General features: G+C 39.0%; 1 protein-coding gene across 8 annotated transcripts in view; it reads right to left on the bottom strand.

The window, feature by feature from the left end:
- Positions 1-22,614, bottom strand: part of PPP4R1 (protein phosphatase 4 regulatory subunit 1) — a 69,264-nt gene that overhangs the window by 22,310 nt on the left and 24,340 nt on the right. For all 8 annotated transcript variants that reach the window (XM_063326539.1, XM_063326541.1, XM_063326543.1 and 5 more), the window contains 7 exons: positions 12,784-12,926; positions 11,250-11,396; positions 9,554-9,661; positions 8,777-8,842; positions 6,349-6,507; positions 5,113-5,243; positions 3,026-3,543 (listed from right to left, as the gene is read on the bottom strand). In XM_063326539.1, coding sequence (XP_063182609.1) covers positions 3,026-3,543; positions 5,113-5,243; positions 6,349-6,507; positions 8,777-8,842; positions 9,554-9,661; positions 11,250-11,396; positions 12,784-12,926 — 1,272 coding nt within the window. The remainder of the gene's footprint in view (positions 1-3,025; positions 3,544-5,112; positions 5,244-6,348; positions 6,508-8,776; positions 8,843-9,553; positions 9,662-11,249; positions 11,397-12,783; positions 12,927-22,614) is intronic.

Below are 22,614 nucleotides of genomic sequence, written 5' to 3'. Positions count from 1 at the left end.
AAATCCTTCCTAACTTGTGGGTACCAGGAATCCATGGTGTTGCCAACAGTTTTCTTCTACTGAAACGCCCAAGTGCTAGTCAACAACTGCACAGAAAACCTCTTGACACCCAGTCAAGAGAGCTACAAAAAAAAAAAAACAACCTCTGAAACAAGACACGAACACACACAACGGAAACAACCCCCTAACACAGAACAATTCTGGATGTATAAATAGATGCCTACATAAATCTTCATTAAAAGTGTTTAAGATATGTTCTGTAACTGGACAGAACAAGGATTTATAAAACAAACCTAAAGAGCAGCACATGTTTTAACAGTGGGCTTCAGAGATGGGTTATGTGAAGACTAAGATCATTAGCAAGGATGAATGTTTTTTCTTATGTCTTTCCTTAGAGAGAGTGCCCAAAGTAACAAAGTTTCATCTGCTGACTTCCCAACAGATTAAATAGAAGCAGCCCAAAATGGATTTAGAATCATAGAATCATATAGTCATAGGGTTGGAAGGGACCTCTGGAGATCATCTAGTCCAACCCCCCTGCCAGAGCAGGGTCACCCAGAGCAGGCTGCACAGGAACGCATCCAGGCGGGTTTTGAATGTCTCCAGAGACGGAGACTCCACCACCTCTCTGGGCAGCCTGTTCCAGCGCTCTGCCACCCTCAAAGGAAAGAAGTTCCTCCTCATGTTTAGGTGGAACTTCCTATGTTCCAGTTTGTGCCCATTACCTCTTATCCTGTCCCCGGGCACCACTGAAAAGAGCCTGGCCCCATCCTCCTGACACCCACCCTTTAAGTATTTATAAGTGTTGATAAGGTCCCCCCTCAGCCGTCTTTTTTCCAGACTGAAGAAACCCAAATCCCTCAGCCTTTCTTCATAAGAGAGGTGCTCCAGTCCCCTAATCATCTTGGTAGCCCTTTGCTGCACCCTCTCCAGCAGTTCCCTGTCCTTCTTGAACCAGGGAGCCCAGAACTGGACACAGTACTCCAGGTGCGGCCTCACCAAGGCAGAGTAGAGGGGGAGGATGACCTCCCTCCACCTGCTGGCCACACTCTTCTTGATGCAGCCCAGGATGCCATTGGCCTTCTTGGCCATGAGGGCACATTGCTGGCTCATGGTCATCCTGTTGTCCACCGGGACTCCCAGGTCTCTTTCCATCGAACTGCCCTCCAGCAGGTTAGCCCCCAACCTGTACTGGTGCATGGGGTTATTCCTCCCCAGGTGCAGCACCCTACACTTGCCCTTATTGAATTTCATAAGGTTCCTCTTTGCCCAAATCTCCAACCTGTCCAGGTCTCTCTGTATGGCGGCACAGCCTTCTGGTGTGTCAGCCATGCCCCCCAGCTTTGTGTCATTGGCAAACTTGCTGAGGGTGCACTCTATCCCCTCATCCAGGTCATTGATGAATATGTTGAAGAGGACTGGACCCAGTACTGACCCCTGGGGAACACCACTCATCACTGACCTCCAACCAGACTCTGTGCCCCTAATCACTACCCTCTGATCTCTGTCTTTCAACCAGTTATCTATCCACCTTACTGTCCATTCATCAAGCCCACTCTTCCTAAGCTTCCCTATGAGGATGCTGTGGGAGACCGTGTCAAACGCCTTGCTTAAGTCAAGGTAGACCACATCTACTGCCCTCCCCATCCCCTCATCTATCCATCCAGTCATGCCATCATAGAAGGCTATCAGATTAGTCAGACATGATTTCCCCTTGGTGAATCCATGTTGAGTACTTCTGATAGCCTTCTTTTCCCTCACATGCCTTGAGATGACGCCCAGAACGAGCTGTTCCATCATCTTTCCAGGCATGGAGGTGAGGCTGACCGGCCTGTAGTTCCCCGGCTCCTCCTTCTTGCCTTTTTTGAAGACTGGAGTGACATTGGCTTTCCTCCAGCCCTCAGGCACCTCGCCTGTTCTCCAGGACCTTTCAAAAATGATGGAGAGTGGCCCAGCAATGACTTCCACCAGCTCCCTCAGCACTCTCGGGTGCATCCCATCGGGGCCCACGGACTTCTGAATATCTAATTGATCTAATTGATCCCTCACTCGATCCTCCTCAACCCAATAGAAGTCATCTTCTTTCCCCGTTACTTAAGTTTCCCTAAGGAAAACTTATTAGCATATCAACCTACTAACAACAAAAAGAAGCTGAAAGCAGCATCAGTTTATTCTAAAATATTTTTGCCACTCCCAACTTGTCCCTCTTTTTCCTTCCTACTTTTTCTGGTATAGAGGAATGCTTCCCCTAGGGATTCTTCAGCTCCAGAATAATACAGCTTCTTCTTTAGTGGTACGTCTGGACTTTCTGACTGTGACGCTCAAGCTTGATGTGCCTTAGAATCAATACCGAGAAAAACATATTTCCAGTAGGTATGTGTGAAAAAGTCAAGTTGCCTTAGCCCAGGAGGTATCTCTGAGGTGCTGCTCCACCAGCTGTTCATACTTATGAAACCCTTCCACACCTTGGAAGAGCTTTTAAAATGGAGGATGTGCATTCACTTCAAGAATTCAGTTTGGATCAACAAACTTGACACACTTGAGTCAACAACATGAGACTGCAATAATAAAGACCTTGCAGAAACATGGAGAAGACTAAATTCATTAACAATAAAATGGATAATGCATAGAATGAAAATCATTTATCACACATCAGTATTTTTTTTTTAAAATATCCTAATCTGCTATTACAAGTTAATTTCCTGATTAACAGCTTATGACACTGAACCATCTATTTGGTTATACTGTCAAAACAGGCAGCCAGAAGTTTATACTGCTAACTGTTATGTGTATTCAGTTTATGGAAGGAATCATACTACCTTTAAACATCTGTACACAAACGCAAGTTCCCTTTTAGTTCATCATCAATTTTCACAATTAAATCAAAATAGATACAATCTCTTTGGGGACCAGGAGAAAGTAGTACTTCTGACTTATAAAACAACTGAAAGGTTAAAGCCCAAACCGCTAAAGCAACATATGTGTATCTCCAAACACTAAAAATGCTTCAATATCTTTACTATACCTTTAACATCTGGATCGTCCATATGGGGTTCCAAATTTTCTATCATTTCTTCCAATTCTTTCCTTGTTGCCATAGGAATGTTTGAAGACACTGGCATAGTGAGTTCCTGAATTTCTCTATCGAGTATTATCTCAGAAGTCTGCTGAAGCTCGAAGTCAATATCTATTTCAGGAAGTGGAGTCCTCCAGAAATGGAAAGAGTTATACAATTCCTGCTCTGAAAGAGAGGTTTCTTGTGAATTCAGACCAGCCTCCCGCAGACCTGCTGTACAGCAATGAGAACTTCGCTCACTCTCCTCAGCCATTTCCCCACAAGATTCTGAAGACAAAGTGCAACGGAAGGATGACTCAGTTTGGAAATCACTTTCCCTCTGGGAGTTATTTGACACTGTATTTTGATCTTCCATGGCATTTTCAAGTTTTGTTACAAAATCATCATTATCGACATGTGAAGACAGATCCTCTGTGCTGTTGTGCTCATCCTCTGTTGTGACATCTTCTGTAGTCCTGACTTGTTCACTGTTGAGTGCCAAAGCAAACGAACATTTAAAAAACAAAATACACTTGTTGCAAGCAGATGCTCTTGAAAATTCACACACATCTAGAGCAAGCTATCAGCTTGCTATTTATCAAACCAGATTTACTTACAACACATCAAAACAAATCACAGAATCACAGAACGGTTGAGGTTGGAAGGGACCTCTGGAGGTCATCTGGGTCAACCCCCCTGTTCAAGCAGGGCCACCCAAAACCAGTTGCTCAGGACTATGTCCAGATGTCTTTTGAATATTTTGGAGGATGGAGACTCCACAACCTCCCCGGGTAACCTGTGCCAGTGCTCAGTCACCCTCACAATGAAAAAGTGTTTCCTGATGTTCAGAGGGAACCTCCTGTGTTTCAGGTTGTGCCCACTGCCTCTGGCCCTGTCACTGGGCTCCACTGACAAGAGCCTGGCTCTGTCCTCTTTGCGCTCTCCCTTCAGGTATTTGTTTACATTGATAAGATATTAAGATCGCCTCTGAGCCTTCTCTTCTCCAGGCTGAGCAGTCCCAGCTCTCTCAGCTTTTCCTCATAAGAGAGATGCTCCAGTCCCTTCATCACCTTTGTGACACTTCACTGGACTCTCTCCAGTATACCCATGTGTCTTTTATAAGGGGGAGCCCAGAACTGGACCCAACACTCCACCTGCGGCATCACCAGTGCTGAGCAGAGGAGAAGAATCACCTCCCTCGACCTGCTGGCAACACTCCTCCTAATGCAGACCAGGATACAATTGGCCTTCACTGCAAGGGCACATTGCTACCTCATGGTCAACCTGGTGTTCGCCCTGGCCCTTAGGGCCTTTTCTGCAGAGCCACTCTCCATCTGGTCAGACCCCAGCACATATTGATGGCTGGGGTTGTTCCTCCTCCCCATGTGCAGAACTTTGCACTTCTTATTGAACTTCAAGAGGTTCCTGACAGCCCATTTCTCCAGCCTATTGAGGCCCCTCTGGATGGCAGCATGACCCTCTGGCACATCAGCCACCCCTCCCAGTTTTGTGTCATCAACAAACTTGCTGAGGGTACACCCTGCTCCACCATCCAGATCATGAATGAAGATGTTAAACAGGACTAGACCTAATATTGATGCCTGAGGTACACACGCAGCCGTTGGCCTCCACCTGTGTGTCACTGATCAGCACCCTCTGGGCTCAGCCATTCAGCCAGCTGTCAATCCACTTCACTGTCAGCTCTTTCAGCCCATACTTCATCAGCTTCCCTATGAGGATCTTATGGAAGACCATGTCAAAAGCCTTACTGAAATCTAGGTAAACTATATCCACCACTATCCCTTGTCTATCAAGTCAGTCATTTCATCACAGAAGGTATATCCTAAAGTATCCTAAGTTACTGAATAGTCATGTGTCTTTAGTAAATAACTGAAAATTCTGGTAGTCTATTAACTAAAATGATAAGTTGCAGGTCTTTCCATTTACCAAGATAAATACTCAAGTTATACAGGAAATTTTATTTTCTTAACTTGCAGTTCATACAGAAGACAAACAAGGAAGAAAAAAAAAATCTGTAGATTTAGCAAATTCTTTACCTGTTTTCCTGTGCAGAACCACAATCTTCTGGGTTTTTACCATCTTCTTCTTTAAAGTACTGGCCACTGCTGGATGGATTAGCAAAAGTTGATATGAAAGGCCCCAGAGACTGAAAAGCTGCTTGACGGACCTAGTGAGAGGGTCCAAGATGAAAAAAAAAAAAAAATTTAAATATATAAAGCTTGCTGTCCTATAAAACATAAATGCCTGCTACTAGGAATTGGAAGGGTAATAAACCTACTGAGGAAATCAACAGCAGAGGCTCTTGTCTGGAAAGAGTCAGCCAGCTAAAGTGCCAAGTAAAAAAAAAGTTAAGAAAAAGCAGGGTAAAACCAGTTGAATTATAGGTAACTAAGTTGACAGGCCTATTGCCCACAACCAAAGAAATCAAAATTATTTATACAGTAGAAGCAGATTCTCAGTTGAGAATTTTAACAACTTGAAAGGAAAAAAATTACGTGCAGTGAACAGACATTTCACTACTATAGGTCTGACTGATGATAAGCTCTGCATTTCTTCCCCTTTCCTATTTGTTTATGTTGTTCATTTGCTCCTCCTTTCTCCTACTATTTATTCTCCCCTTCTCAACAATTACCATATCTACCTCCATTTTTATTATTTGGTTAATTCTGCTGGGCTACAGCCTGCACGACTTTCCAGGATCCAAGAACTCATGCTCCCGTCCAAATGGTCTACTTTTGGCTCTCGGAAGTAGTCTGCTCAATAACAGACTTAACAAGGTTTGAAGAGTATATCTTCAAGACAAAAATAAAAAAAACCCCAAAACAAACAAAAAGCCCCCAAACAAACCAAAATACCCAAAACCAGAACAAAAAAACCCCACCAAAATTAACAACACACACACACACACAAACCCCTACTGCACCACCCCACTCCCCCCCCAGAAAAGGAGGTGGTGGTAGGGAACCCGAAGAAATACAAATAAAACACATCTAATTTTCCAGTTTTGTTAATGACTTTCAGCAACGTTAAGTCACTGGCAGCTCTGCAGCTAAGAAAAGCTCTCCCACTGACAGTTTTTCTTACATGCTGCAGTGAAAACGTGAGGGACTCTCTACACCCATTGACAAACTAAGCAATCTAAGAAGAATTTTGCTTGAGGTGCATGAAACAAGTTGCGTTATCCACACCTATGGGGAGAAGTTCTATACAGAATATCGCAGTAAAATCCTTTAAATATGACAACTATTCAAGAAATAAAAAGCAATGCTTACCCATCGTGAAGGATCACTAATCAAATTAATAAAAAGGGTTGACAATTTTGTCCTCCGGACTTCCTGTGATGTTGCACAAGAAACTGCCATGAAGCATTCAGCACAAGCTTTCCTAACTCCCCACACGTTATCAGAGCAGAGCTGGAAAAACCTCGGCAGCTGTTAAGAACATAGTGAGTAAGTATGCAAGTCTTAACAGGCAGTACCTGTTTCAAAGCAAGTTCTTTTTTCACATTCATTCCCTTCATCTTGTTCTCTGCCCTCATACTCAGATGCATTAGTTTAACATTTGCACGACAAAGAACACACATTCAGTATCACCACTCTTCCTATCAGTTGCTCTCATGTTACATACGGGTACAGGTAAGAACAATTCACCTGTCCGAAGAATAGCAAGGAAGCACTAACTTTCTAACCTGATTTATGTAAAAAAAAAAAACCACAACCAAAACCACAACCCAGACCCAAAAAACCCTCCAAAAATATCCCCAAGCCCAGAAAACCTATTGTAAGATGAAACCTCACCTCTACACCATTCTTTTGAAGCAGATAACATTGAAAGAACAAAACCATCAAGAATACTGATGCGTTAACGTTTTAACTATCAGAGACCTATTCAGATTTTTGTAAGTTTCTCAATGAAATGCAAAGGAAGAGCATCTTCAGAAAGAAAGAAAACCTTTCTTTTCCACCTAAACGTTTCGTTGTCAGATTTATCAATCTCTGTCACCAACTACCCTACAAAGCAGGACTTTAACTGCATAGAGAAATAGGGGAAGGAGAGAAACACTGCATTTGGTGCAAGAGAAAACAGGCTGGAACAGAGCAGTGGTTTCACTAATAAAACTGAAGCATTTTGAAGTTGCTCAGGCGCTCCCTTGTTTTGGAAACAATAATGGTAAGGATGGAACAGCGGACAAAGTGCAAATGAGTCAGTCAAAGACATGCAGGTCATCACATGGCTGCCTTCGCTTGCAACAGGCAGAGTGGTAAGATGCAAGTAATACAAGGACTGCGCTACAACTCTGTTCTGTTATTGATGTTCAGCTGTTCCTGCTTTCTGCAGCAAAGTTTTCTGGACTTTACTTCTGATTAAAAAAAAAAAAAAGCCATATATGTTACAAAATGAAGTTTTATCTAAAGCTATTCAGCTTTTTACCTATTTTTTTTTTTTTTTAAATAATCCTAAGAGAGCAGAAAATGGTATTTTCTGTTATGGAAAGAGATCCCCAATCGTCCAGCCACACATTATTGCACCATCTACAAAGTTGTAATCCAAATTCATTACATGTATCACTAAGAGGGCATTTGTGTGAGAAATCAATTTACATCCCCAATGACGAAACATACGGGATGTAAATCTGTGATACTTCATTATCAAATGAATCGCATAGTACCTAGGGAAAAATGCAGCAAATGCTGTAGGAAGATAAGAAATGCCTTGAGGGTCACACTAGGTGTACCTGTCCCAACACCACATCTGCAGTAGGCTGCAGAGCCTCTTGTTAAAGCCATGCCTGCATTTACACTCTCTCCATGTAAGTCCCTCGCTAATTCATGGCACTGACTCATCAACCTCCTCTGGCCCTCCATAAGCTCACTGTCCGCACGCCCCAAAACAGAAAGCCTGAAGAAGGATCCCAGAGACTGTCAGGTTGATTTCTGCTCCCTAGCCCTGTCATGTCTCCTGCCCAGCAACATCCACCAGCTCCTTGGACCTGCCAGAGGAATGGGGGGCACTGTTAAGGATCCTCTGCTCACTGCTTCATCCAGCTCCCCGCTTTTCCATTTTGAATTTGTTATCTCTTCCCTTTACTTCATTTGTTATTGCTCAAATGTATTTATTTTCTCTGCCTTTCTTTCTCTTTCAGTCCTTCCCAGGAGGGTTGTGAGACTTTGTTTGAGTCAGGAAAACTGACTTTTTAATGTTAAATAAATGAACAGCAGCATTAAGTGATGCCGTTAAAGAGACCACATAAGACTCACCGCTTCTATCAGTCTATACCCGCCGTGCTCCTCCTGTATCTGCAATCTCTCATTGCATTTATAAACATTAGAAGACATATTCCTGCCTACATCTTGCATAATGTATATTTGAACTTGAAAATACTCTGTCTCCACTGCCCGAGGTGTTTTCTTCAGTCTGGTTTAAAACCTTCTCCCAGATCCAAAATCGAGTACCCCTTAGCTCTGGACTGTATGACTTGGCAAGTAAGAGTTCTGTATTCATAGTAACTGTCTTCAAAATTTTGTAAATGTCAGTCATACCCTCACATCAGCAAAACTGAAGAGTCACAGCTCTTTTAGTCTCTCCCTACTAAGGGAATGTAGCAGTTGTCTTAATCATTTTAGCTGTCCTTCTCTGTACCTTGTCTAACTCTGCTACTGACTTGTATTAAAAAGAAAAATCCTTTAAGAAACGGCTTACCAGCATTTCTTCAGTGGCTTGCTGCCCAACCACACTGCAGATATCTCCAAAATTGGCTGCACATACCTTGCAGACAAAATGCAAGAAATAACCACAAAGATCACAGTTTTAATACCGCAAACAAAATCAAAGGAAAAATGTAAAGAGCTGTTAAAACCATAAAAACAGGTTGTGGTGCAAACTCAGTCTCAATAACTTCCCCATTCCATCAGTTCCCATGGTTTAAAAAAAAAAAAAAAAAAAAAAATGTTTTCAAGTTTAATCGGCCTTTTTAAATCACAAACCAACCCAGAACTTCAGAGAAAAGCAAGGAGCATAAAATGCATTCAAAGTGTTGTCAAATGAAAGAATAGAAGCAGTTATTAAGGTAAATAAGCTATGCAATGTCAGGGTGAAACCAAAACACAGCCTCAGCACCTAAATACCATGATGGAGTACTGGTTTATTTCATCTTAATGAGCATCTTTAATTCCATCTACACACAGAGATATGAGCTCAGGTGGCTGACGTCCTATCAGTTACAGTTTGTTCACGTTTCCGTAGCTACCTACACAACCATAAGGAGAAGCAGATTCTTTCTTTGTTTGTGATAATAAAGGTAGGGACTTTGGAAAATACTGAGTGTCAAATATAAAATCTGTGGAAATGCAAGCTACAAAAGAAACCCCATAGCTTATACATGTCACAGATGAGATCTAGCAGAAAAGACAAATATAAGTCCCAAGTTGATGCCACTCCTTTTACAGATAATCCAGATCAGATGCTGATAATTCATACCTTACGAACATGAAACATTCTGCAGTCACAGCACATCTCGCAAAACCTAGGAAGAACAAGTCTTTCCGTGATGTCCTTTCCCACCATGGAGGCCATTTTGCACATTATCTAATGGCAAGACAAACACTAATCAGGGATGCTTACACAACACACAATTCCATGTCAGTTAAGCAGAGGCTTTTTACATTTACTTTTCATTCTGATGCACATTGTTTTATTGAAAACTGTGAAAAATATTGAAAAAAAAAATCCGTATTTTGAATTGAGAAGGTTTGTCAACTTCTGCAAAAAAGCTTTTTCTTTTTTTTCTTTTTAACCCTTCCCCTGTCATGATGTAACACAGCTATAGAAGACATTGCTCTTTCACCAAACTAAATCAAATTCCTAACTAATGCAGATAACTGAATTCTCAGAAATTACTCTATTTTACCAGACTTATAAAATAATAAAAAAAACACCAAGTACAAGACTCTTTTACTAATCCAATACTTAATGAATATATATTTACAATGAACAGAAAATTGCTGACAATTAATGTGCTTGACTTACACAACTTCTGTATAATTTAAAAATTAATCACAACACTCCATACTGCGCGCACACAACTCCCTAACATAAAATAACTGAAAAAGCATATTGTAACAAAGAAAGTGACAGCTTTTCCCTCTAACTGCTCTTTTACTTGGATTTTTACTACATCTTTTTAAAAAAAGAAGGTAATCTAAAAGAATTTTATGTTTAACTTCCCTAATCACATCAGCAGAACTACTTAATTCATTTTCCTAGAAAAATAATAAATTGTTATTATAACCTCTAGGGGTTTGATGAGCTATGGAAACCTTTCTCAGGATTCAATATCTTCAAAACAACAAAAATGGATAAAACAATTCTGCTTTAAATTTTATTCCCGTATGTATTTGTAAGCTTCTTCACGAAAGTACTAGAAATTTGGTGCCAAATACAATAATGCACAGCCTGCTTATAGTTTATGAGTCTAGCCACATCATGAAAGTAAAATATTGATGAGGGCTCCCTCAACCAAAAAGAATTTAAAATAAATAAATAACCCAGCAAAAAGCATCAAAATAAATTGCAAAAATTCAAGGAAAACATAAGCACCATTTCTCCTTTATAAATTAACTTATTAAATTTCTTACTATTTTAATTTGTTACATAATGATTTTTAATTATTAAGGTTGTGTCTAATGCAAAAACAACCCACTTGCCAACTATGATTTCAACTCAGATGCTTATTATTTCATCCAATAAAACAAACCAAAATCAATAAAGAGAACAGACACACAGCAAAGACTGACAGAATTTAAGCATTAAAGATTTTCCACTGATGGAAATTTTCCACATATGCAATTTAAGCTTCCATAAAACAAACAAACCTGAAAAAACTAAAAAGCCATCAATAGCACATGCTTTAGAAGTCAATAAAATTAATTCTCTGCACTGTCTTGTCCAGCTGGGTTTTTTCTTTACAGCATGTATAAGCTATTGACTTTAAATCTAACCTTGACTTGACTGTAACACAGCACGGAAAAAGTTACAGAGTAGTCGTGGATAGCAATGTAATTTTTTCTCCTTATTACCACATGGATGTGCATCTTGGAAACACACTACCATCACTGCAACATCAAGCACTGAAGCAAACGTTATACTGTGTGATTTTAGTATTGCTGTTACTTACAGCCACGGCTTCGGTCTTCACATCATCATTGCTGTCTGGAGCTGTCAGATCTATCAGAACAGGGCATACTTTGGTCTCCACATCATATCTCTCTATAAGTTCTTGCTCCAACAGAACTAACAATGCTGCCTGGCTTGTTTTTCTTACCTATCATAAAAACAAAAATTGAACAAAGGAATTTGAAGACAGTTTTTTGAGGGTTTTTTGTCTAAATATGTGTCCTGTATTTTGGAAGCTGTACCTCTCTACTGCCACACACCTACATCAATTGCACTCAGCAAAAGGTGCACCAAAACCACTTTTGCAAACACTTCATGTTTGAAACAAACTATGTTTCAACTCAAGAAATCCTGCATATTGTAAACTAAAGCAGTGCTATTATAAAAGCGCTCCCTACATACTTCCCAAAACACAGGAAAGCAATGTCAAAAAAAAGCAATCATGGCAAAGCTCACGCAAGAAAAACAGCACAACTAATTGGGAGTAACAAAGTTCTAAGGAATGTGAATTTTATTAAACAAATCCTCTTTTTCTGAGATTAACAAGCTTGGCTGACAATGAGTAACTGTTTTTACTTCAAATGTATGTTAAATGCTGAGAGACAACTTTGCTTAGTCCCATCTAACAAAAAAAGACTGTACAAAAAAAATAAGATAACCATTAATATAATTGACTTCATATGTGGCTAACCCCTGCCTCTCAAAAAGTAAGTTAATCAGAAGAGACATTACATAAAACAAAAGACTATATACTGCAGTGCAGGAATTTTGAAAATAGCTTTGAGATCTTTGTTTCAGAGCAAACCAGACAAATGAACTATGGAGTATCAACAGAAGTTAAGGTGATGAACAGGACTGCTGATCTGCTAGCAAGAGAATATCAAGCAGAAGTATGGTTCTTCTATAACACATGAATTAGCAAACAAACAATTAAGAAAAATAGGGTTTGGTACCTATTTTTAATTATGGAAAACCTGGAAAGGGCAAGAAAAAGAAGTGACAAACTCAAGAGGCTTAAAATACTTACTTAAAGCAATGTATCACCTAGGATTAGTCTAGTCTGAAATGACATGGAGAAGCCTAGAGAAAGCTTTAGACAAGCTAACTCATACTTGCAAAGAAACAAACCACACAAATTCAATCCAAAAAGTTTATTGGATGGATATACAAATCACTGGTTATGAAGATACATAATAGCATTAAAAAATTAAATTATACCAAGGAGTCAGTTTTTCATAACTACAGTTCCTTTTTGCCAGAATTTAATTATGTCAGCTTATCAAAATGACTGTTTGATTTCATCTATAAGAATACAATACCAGATAAAAGGGTCCAAATCAGAACAGATCAAGTCAGATGAAAAAATGTTGGAAACTTTCTTTAATTAAAGTTCAGAGTGCCACGTATTTCATGTCATTCAAAACCTTTTTACCCTGAAATATTACACACTTGTATGATACTAAATTACTTAAACTGAAAAACCTCACACCAGATATATTCAACTGAATAATAAACTATTTGTAAAAGACACTTACCTGGTTGTTCTGGTCTGCAAGGTATCGTACCACAATAGGCAGTAAGTATTTGGAAAAAGCATATGGGATTGAAGGTCTGTTTTCTTGACAGAACATAGCAATATGAGGCACCTGTTCCATCAGTTCTGCCCGTACTGTTGGCTCTGTCAGGGTCAAAATAAAACCAAACAAGGCACAATAAATATTTAAAAGCATACTGCCAGAATAAGCTTTTTATAGTCCCATACGTACAAACTATGTTCTCAAGTGTTCATGTCAGCATGTTAATGTCAAGCTTCATTTTGACAAGAACCATGATTTTGCAAAACCAGGCACAACTACACTATGTACTGCTAAACTACTAAAAAGACAAGCAAAAAGAGAACAATCCACCAAACATTGTGTGTATCAGAATCTGTCTGAACTCCCTATGAGCATCACCTACTTCCAAGAATCCTGCTAAGCAGAAAGCGAACGCCACTGGTACCACTCTGAGAAGAAACAAACTGAGGGGTGCTTCTGAGCACAGCCTCTCATGCAGGAAACATCCCACTGAGCAGGACAACCAACCACAACCACCAATGCTTTCTTTCATTCTTTGCTTTTTAAGACTACTGATATTTCCATCAGACAGAAGAAGTCCTGCATCTTTGCCATTGCTTCTGTTAAACTTTTCAGGTATGTTTTTCATCAAAGTTGGTCACTATTTAAAAATAATATTTAATTCATTCTTTTAATTCAGAAAGCAATGCACTGGCACTGCTTGAATGAATCCTACTCCCCATGGAACATGCACATCTATTTGGGGGATGAGAGGAGAAACATGAGAAGAAATACAAACGTGGATTAAATTCCAACTATTAAAAATACAGTTTCAATTTAAGAAGTAGGTCATTACCACATGCCTGATCAGACCCAAGTATTTCTGTCCTTTCAGAATTTGCTGACATCTGTAGTTACTACTAGAGAACTGATTAACTAGAAAAACCACATAATGAAAACTCATCAATTATTCTCAAGTCACAGTAATTTCATTTCCAATATTTTAAGTAATAAGATGTATACTGTTCACAGGATACGCATGCCTTACTAAATTGTTACATATGAATTATTCAGGTAAAACTTAATGTTATGACCAGAGCCACCTTCCTTGGAATACTTCAAATTACCATGATACATTAAAAAGACAAACTTTTGCTAGATAGAAGCATGTAACTTGCATTTATATTTAATATAGCCAATGCATGCAGCACTTGGCTTTCTTAAACACTGGTTACAAGAGACAACTTAGGCCTGAATAAAACAAAACAAAGACAAAGCAAGTACCATACTGTGTACTGTCTCTTCTTCACTGAGGACAATATGAACAGAACAGATCACAGCACATAAAGTAATCAAATGTCTATGGACTCCATTTCTTTCGCTACAGACTTAAATTACTTTTCCTATAAAAAAAACATACCAAAGTCCTCTGTAAAATTTATTAATTGTTGACAAAGTTCCAAAATACAAAATGAAATCCTACATAAATCAATACCAAATAGGTTTGCTGTTCACGACCATAAAGAAAAAAAGTCTTCTAATCTGCTCTGTTTGTCTTCCCAAAACAGTAACAGGAACACAAAAGATAAAAGCTTTTTTATTTAAACTTTAGGTGTTCTGAAACATCCACAGCTTGAAGTCCATAAGCAATACAGACATCCTGAAGTTTGTATTGAAAAAGTCAGATCCTGCAGAAGACTACTGAAAATTATGTGCAAGTTTTAGCAGACTTGAATTAATGAAAATGAACTGATAACAGAAGGCTAAATTCTAGCACGGTGAACACTATGTCTGTAGCACTAAACATGACAGTTGACCGAAATAAGCACCTGCAAATAGGACAAACGTAATAGTTAATGACATCATAAATTTTGAAAGATAAATTCGACATATGATGGTAATGTAAGGAAAGGAAATGGGAAATACTACTACTTGCAGTTTTTCTAAAAAAAAAAAAAAAAAAAAAAAAAAAAAAAAAAAAATAGAGAATAAAATCTTACCAACCTCAGTCTAAGTTTCTAATTTCATTCTAACTTCCTACTGGGAGCTTGCAGCACCTTCTACTATTAAAGTTGCCTTGTACTTCCTATCATAGTAACTCATCTTTCGCTTCCTTATAAAAATTTGCCAGAGCACTCCTTCGAACACAAGATAGCATAAGCTGCAGTTCTTCATGAGGATGAGGTTTTCTCAGAAAAAAAAAAAAAAAACAAAACAAAAAACAACAAAACAAAACAACACAACAACAAAAAACCAAAAACCACCAAAGTACACTAGCTGTTTTCAAGACTAAAGCTGGCAAAACTATCTGTTTTCTTCCTATGTTGAATTCTGGTCCTCTTATCTGACAAGGCCTAGCTTCTTCACTTCTGGAAGAAGGGCTTGAAACATGCCAGAGAAAGAAGTCTTTTTACATCTCAACATGTTTTTTCCATCTGTGTGAAAACCTGCCCAAATGTGGCTGAGCTAAGAGGCCTTGAAAACACCCTACATTTGCACCTGCCCAGTAGCTGACAGAGAGCACAGCAGCTACATATTGCAGAGTCCTTCCTTGCTGAACATGTTTTGAGATGGAGAAAGCCATCATCACTGCAGACAGAATGTACACAGCCCCTCTTCCTAAGAGCAACTCTTTTGAAAAGGCTACAGATGGGAAACAGCAGAATGAGGAACCACCAGGCTGGGTAAGGAGGGATGGAGGGCTGAGGTGAGTGAGAAGGAGATAAATGTAGCGACTAAAGGGAAGGGAGACTGAAACCTGCTGGACAAGAAACTGGAACCAGGACCCAATGCCAGTGCTGGAGGGACTCACTCCCAACTTTCCCATAAGGCTGCTATTTCAAAACATGACCAGGACATGATCTAAGGGTACAAGAGGCTTGTACCACAACGCTAGGATCTCGTTCTCACTTCTTAGGACCCCTGCCTCATTCCTTGCAGCAGACAGAAAGTGACTGATGTGGGGAGGGGAGGGAGGAAAAGAAATTTGTCTGAGGCTGCATGTTTGGCAGCAATGCTTCTTAAATTGCTTCCAGATTTGCTTCAGGCAGTTCCCATCCTCCCAAACCGAAAACTTGCTGCTGGCCTTTCCATTATGCCAACACAACTGTTCATGCAGCCAGGCTACAAACCATATCAAAGAGCTGATCTGGCTGATGCAGCTTTTGCCCCACCACAGCAGCATGATTAAACAGCAAGAACTGGCATTTAGATTGGTCTCCCTATGCAATCACGCAGTTCCTTCACATAGCAGAACTATCTGATGATGGAAGCAAGCAAGCAATGGCAAGAAGGTGCAGGAGCTGCTCACTGTGATATTACCATCAAAACAGAGTGAAAGAAGTAAAATGCTGAGAAACCTTGTTCGTTTCTTTGCCTAGTGTGAAGCTGCGCAAAATGCTCAAGCCAAACTCTTCACAGAGTAATTGCACACTGCTCATTTGATTGCAGTCTCAACTCCATGTCTTCACTGCTGAAGAAATACCACCACTACAGTGAAAGCCAACAAGAGCCCTGTATTAAGCATGTCAAGAGCTATGTATAAAGCTTTGGACACTAGGCACTCAAAATGGTGACATTTTGATACCTCTACAGTTTGCCCACCCACTGGTAAAGTAATGGCAACACTCCCTTTCCCAAAATTGACTATGTTTGCTGTGAAATTGAATTCATAAATTTCTTTATGAAGCACTCTAGTAAGAGAGCAATGAGTACCAAAAACATCAGATCCTTTTTTCTTCAGAAGAGGTTTCATCTATTATGCAGCACTTAAGAGAGTGGCCACGTTGCCTGACAATATTGAAGAGCTGCTCACGTAAAGTGAGCCCCCTTCTTCCTCAGCGACTAAGTAAGCTCTGGCTTTGTGGGGATCACAGACAGATGAGATGATGCAATTAAAGATTTGAAAAATTCATGCCCAGGAATGAATTAGAACTGTAAAGTCACCTTAGTTCTTACATTCCTTAACTTTTAAGTACATGGCTCTGCGATCTTAGTAAGGTCAGTTCAAACCAACAAACAAACCAGCACTGTGTACGTAACTGCCTTGGTAATACAACACCATAATTCACTATCAAAAAGGCATTTGTGCTGTTCTGGGGAATTCCGGCTGCTATGCAGGAACCTGAACCTTAAGCTTACCAATTTAGATAAGAGCTCAATTATTCCAAATGCTGAAGCATATGTTCCACTGTGTACTGAATAGAGCCTAATCTTGCAGTCTGATGGGGTTACAGTAGAGCTTTTTTTTTTTTTGCATTATGTTTCCTATAAAGACCAAGCAACAACACCAAAAATTTCCACTAAAGAGTTCTCATTCTTTTCATCCATTCCTCAGCTTTGTCTTTAGCTTAGATGGGTGGCACCTCCAAATACAGATTCAAGCAGGCTTCAATACTGCAGTATGTGTCTGCCATTTCAGTTTAGACTTTTCTGTTGTTTATAACCAAATTTATGGTTTGGTCATCACCACAGCAAACAGAGCATGGCAGTATCAGTTAAAATTATTGCACACGGCTTCTTAAAGCAGAAGCTCTTACAGCTGGGGAATACGTCTGTATTATATATTTTTTGCACTGTACAATACAGTCAGGACCAGGCTTTCACAGAGTATAAACAAAACCTGGGTGGAGAATTTTGCTTCACATCAAGACTGAAAGTTTCTATTTTAGGCACTTTGGAAAAATCACTGTGTACAATTACATTCTCCATAACATTTGCTTGGAACAGTATTTTTCCGTTTGGCAGAGGAAGTATTTTTAAGTGCTCTTTTCAAACTATCTCCTGAAGGTACAAGTCTACGCCTTAAAGTAGCAGGCTACTAGAAAAAAAGCTGCAACTTGTCAAAACAAAAAAAACTGAAAAGAAATAGTAATATAAAAAATTAGATCTCAGAAGCAAACTCGTACTTGTTTTTCTCATTCATTAGCACTTCATTTCATTCTATCAGGTCTCATGTATTCTCTAGATACAGAATCACATTGAACTGAGTTTTAGAAATCAAGCAAAACTAAAAGAATCACAGAAGAAAGTGAAAATAACTTCCATTTCTTCTGTTTGTGAAGTAACTTTGAAAAGAAGTTGCCAGAATAAAATGAAACTGTTCTGCTTCTCTTGACTTCCAGACCACATGAAAGCAGCAATGTATTCCAGCCAACATCTCTAGAACCTGGCCGCCTGGGCGGATTTTAATCTGCACACACCAGCCTTCAGTTTTATCTGTTTCACAAATCACCATTTAAATCAACTTCCTAAATCATGGAATTCACAAATTCACAAATCAACTCCAAAATCATAGAAGTAACTAACTGTTCCCTCCCCACTCATGAAAAAACATTTAAATTTCCACTAGAATTTGACACCATCTCTCATGTAAGCGGTGCCAACATATTCATCTAGCTACTCCTAGCACATACACTTAGCTTTCCTATATAAATGTGTAATGTTTATTTCATCCCTGATGAAGCTTCAGTTCACTCTGTATACCACTTCAGCTATAGGAAGTAAAGCACCACAGTTGCTCTATACTGGAAATTAGAAGGGGATTACTGCAGAGCCGCACAGTGTAATACTACCTAATTGCTCCAGAACAGTTATTTGTAAATGAAGTAATTATACCAAAGCCAGCTCACAACTAGAGCTATTTCACAATAGCTTATTCTACAACAACATACAGTATTTAGAAGAAATTCTGCAAAGCTTTCATTATCCCAAAATGACCATTCTGGCATACAAGCAGCAGTCAATTTCCCCTACATTTGTGAGAGGCTGTAAGGTTTTTCTGTTGAAAAAGCATATATGAAGAACAACTACTGGTGATGTTAATGCTGCTTTAACTGACAGTTTTGATGAATGTTAAGTACACCTGAATATAAATATTATTAATATTTGTTCTTATTAAGAGTTGTGAGTAAGAAGTAAAGGTTAAGTGTATCGCCTTGCATTTACACTTTAATTCTTTAAAGAAAAACATTTTGGGGAAAGGCAAATGAAAATACTGATTTATATGTGCTAGAGAGAAACAAGCAGCACATGCTTCATGCTCCTGTACAGATCCCCATTTCTATATTCAGTCTGAATATAAGGTCCACAGCATACTAAAATGCCAATCTGTCAATAGCATGGCAATAGTACTGGATTTGTATACATGCCCATTCTCAAACTGAACATAATTTGCATGATCAAAGACGACATTTATATAAATTCTACTATCAAACTTCATGTATCCCCTTCTTTCCCAAATATAACTTTCCCGTCCCCCCCTTTTTTCCTTCCGGTGTCATCCATATTCTCCCTTTCAATTTCTCTCATTTCCTGTTTCATCTGTGCCTCCAAATTTCCTACTTTTTCTGAAGACAAAAGAAAACCTAGACAAGTGAAAAACAGACTGTAACCAGAGCCTGTCCCTTTTAGCTTAGGAGTCCATCAGAAAGGCTGATGTGTCTGATGTGTGCTGCTTCAGTAGTCAGGTTTTTTTCTCTTACTAACCAGAAATGGACTTCATTACTGACTGGCAGAGTGAGGAGTGAATTACAGACTAATGAGAGAGGCTAAAGTCACCATTAGTCATCCATCAGATGCATGGAGAGACAAAAGAGGACCACATCAAGTAAAGGAAAAAAATCTTAGTGTAGCAGGTGATGGGATAAGAGGTATGGAAAATGCAGAAACATGAAGATGAGGGAGGGAAGAAAAAAAAAAAAGTGGAGTTATTGACAAATGGGAAAGGCAAATATCAGCATTCTCGTTAATATTGCTTACATATGAAAATTTTGTTAAATTGAAATGCTGTAATATGTGTATTCGACAGGTATTGTTGGCATCTCTCACTATACCAACAGCAGTAATTGAAATGGTCTTACTAACATAGGTTAAGCACACTATTAAGCAATTAAGGTTGTGAGGCCATCCACATTAAGCCTGATTATATAGCTTCAAAACTTAATGACCAATTAGTCTCGTAATTATTTTTTAAAATCAGTTTGTTTTTCAAACTTCATTCACAACTGATTCTGTGCAATAAAGGGACTGCTTTTCATTCAGGAGAAAAAAATTCTAGTTGGTCATATTCAAGCAAATAAGCACCAGTCCTCCAGCAAGTCCCATTCTTTTTCCCCATCATTTTTTTTAGAAAGATACCTATATGTATCTACTTCACGGTACATTAAAATACCACATATATTTTAGAAATGAAGATACAGACTCTCCCCCTGAAAGAACCTTCAGCAAATGACATTTAAAGCCTCCAGTGCCCAGTTTTGCAAGGACATTGAGAAAAATGCCAATAACGCAATAATTCTGGCTGAGGCTAACTTTTGAAGCCAGTTACTTGTACTTGTGTGCACAGCGATGAAGCCTTATATCATCAGATAAACCATTCACAAGCTAGTACCAAAAAAAAAAAAATTGAATACTAATTTACTCAAGTGAAAAACACAGACATAAGGGCCTTGTTCAAGCTCACATAAGTCCGCGGCTAGTCTATGTTTGGGAATGAAGAAGGCCCAGTTGTTTTAACACAAAGATAAGCACTTTATCACTAACAAGGGATTATGGGGGATAAATTAACCTTTGCCAAGCACTGAGCTTCTACGCCAAGCTGCTTCTTGGGCTCTATAGGTTCAAATACACCGTAAAAACATTTCAGTGGGAAGCCATAACCAACATCCCTAAAGAAACAGAGTGATTGAACAGAAGATTCAAAAGCAATACAAGGTAGCACCTTTCTTACCACAGCTGTAACTGTTCGAGGGAACTTGCTACCAAAGACAGTAGGGAAGTCAGAGTTCGGAAAGACTGAAAAGTACCCAAACTCCACAACAAAATCACAGACTTAGCAGTAACACCCAACTACAGCAATGAAGACAAACACTGAAGAAAATAAGCCTTCCAAACAACTGAGATTTGGGGAAGAAGTTTGTTTGGCAAGTAAGGGGATTGGAGACGGCAGATTATTCCCCAACTGCCACTGATGGGTTTCCTCCACTGGAACAGCTATTCTGTGCTGCTATTTACATACAGCAGGGCATGATACCAGGGCACAGCAATTCCTGTGTTCCGTCAGCACTGGGGGCAGCTCATTTCCAATATCACCTCAAGTGGACAGTTCTTCCCAGTAGAAATATACTAATGATCTTAAGGCTGCAAAATCACATGTAACGTGGAACTAATTCATTATGAAGAGTCCGAACTTCCCTGTCAGAAGATGATCCACTTTATATCATTTGTATGTGCAGTTACACAATGGTAGTCAGAACTCTCCTTCACAAAATACATTTCACTACAATTGCTGTCTGTCCACCTGCAACATGGCTGTTGACAGAGAGGCGTTAAAACATCACCTCACATTCTTTAGGCGTAAGTAATACTTAATTCTTCCCATCTCAAAGAAACTTTCATAAATTAGTGATATTAATAAGATATTACTCAAAGAGTCCAAATTAATTCCCACCAAAAACTATTGCTTTGGGAATTTTTTGTCAACAGCTTTTAAAAACTAGTTTTAGAGCTGATATTTGCCTCAGCCATGATGCCTCAAAAAAATTTATGTCATGGCCAGACAGTTGGTATGTCAAGATCTGTGTCAATCATACCAAACCATAGTCTCATGATTTTTTGGTGCCTTCCATCATACAAGCATATATTTGGACCCAGATCTTTTTCTAGTAAAAAATAATTTTTATTACACATTAATGCAGTGTTTAGCATAACAAAGACGACATTTAGGTTCTTAAAGGGTTATCACAGTACCTCAAGAATAATAATTGTTTTGAAAGTCTCTTGCTCTCAAACACAGAAACGACTGTCTCACTGTAGCCCCAGCTTATTTTTCTTTTATTAAAAAAAGGGGCAAAAAACTCCCATACAACCTCCCCCCCCAAAACACAAACAAACAAAAAACCCCCAAACAAGTGAAACCCCCAAAAAACCTAAACACGTTTATTTTTCAAGCAAAGAAAAAGATCAGCCCACCTACAGGGCTTCTGAAGTTGCAAGGTATTAACAGGACAGAGGACTACTCAGGCAACTTTAGGACAGTTGCTATTTCTAGTTCACTGCTGTACCCCTACTTTAGATAGCAGCAGCAGCAGCACAAAGAGAGCATGGATATCGTGTACCCAGGTACATTCTTCAATTCAAACCTCATTATACCAACTACCGCCAAAAGAGAAAAGTACCTTGCTTTCTGTGACTTGATTTGAAAAGAGAAGACAAATACCTCCAAATGTTAAAAAGCAAGCATAAGACTAATGAGTATCACCTATTAGAAATGAGAAGACTGTACATAGTTTAGTTTGGCTTCCCAACAGTTTGTTTTATTTTTTCTTTATTTATGCATTTAAACATGAAAGTTTGAGTCCAGCATGGCTTTAACCGTTACTCTAACCAAGCAAGTCAAAATGCACAGATACTTTTGTAATGTTTTCTTATTCCAAATTCTTTTTTTGTTTGTTTGTTTTACAGAACAAGTTGGAGAAAAATGTAAATGGAAAAAAGCATCAGATCACAGAAAAATGAAAAACAAGTCTAGTAATAGCACCCTTAACAAAAAAAAAAAACAAAACAAAAAACCTCACAAAAACAAAACCCCAAAACAAAAAAACAAACAAGGCTCGCTATCTTGCGGTTTGAATAATAGTCAAGCACATATATTAAGAAGATACAAAGCAGATCTAGTTTTCTAATGAATTTTCACACGGTTTAAGACACAAGGATATTCTAATAACCTGTCTTACAGAAACAGGCTAAGTCCAATACTGTAACTGCTCGAGGCACCAAAATAAGTTAAGTTTGCAGAAATTTACTTTGTGG

The sequence above is a fragment of the Chroicocephalus ridibundus genome, chromosome 2 (assembly GCF_963924245.1).
Source record: "Chroicocephalus ridibundus chromosome 2, bChrRid1.1, whole genome shotgun sequence".
In the NCBI taxonomy this organism is placed as follows: domain Eukaryota; kingdom Metazoa; phylum Chordata; class Aves; order Charadriiformes; family Laridae; genus Chroicocephalus; species Chroicocephalus ridibundus.
This window is presented reverse-complemented; position numbering and strand designations above follow the sequence as displayed.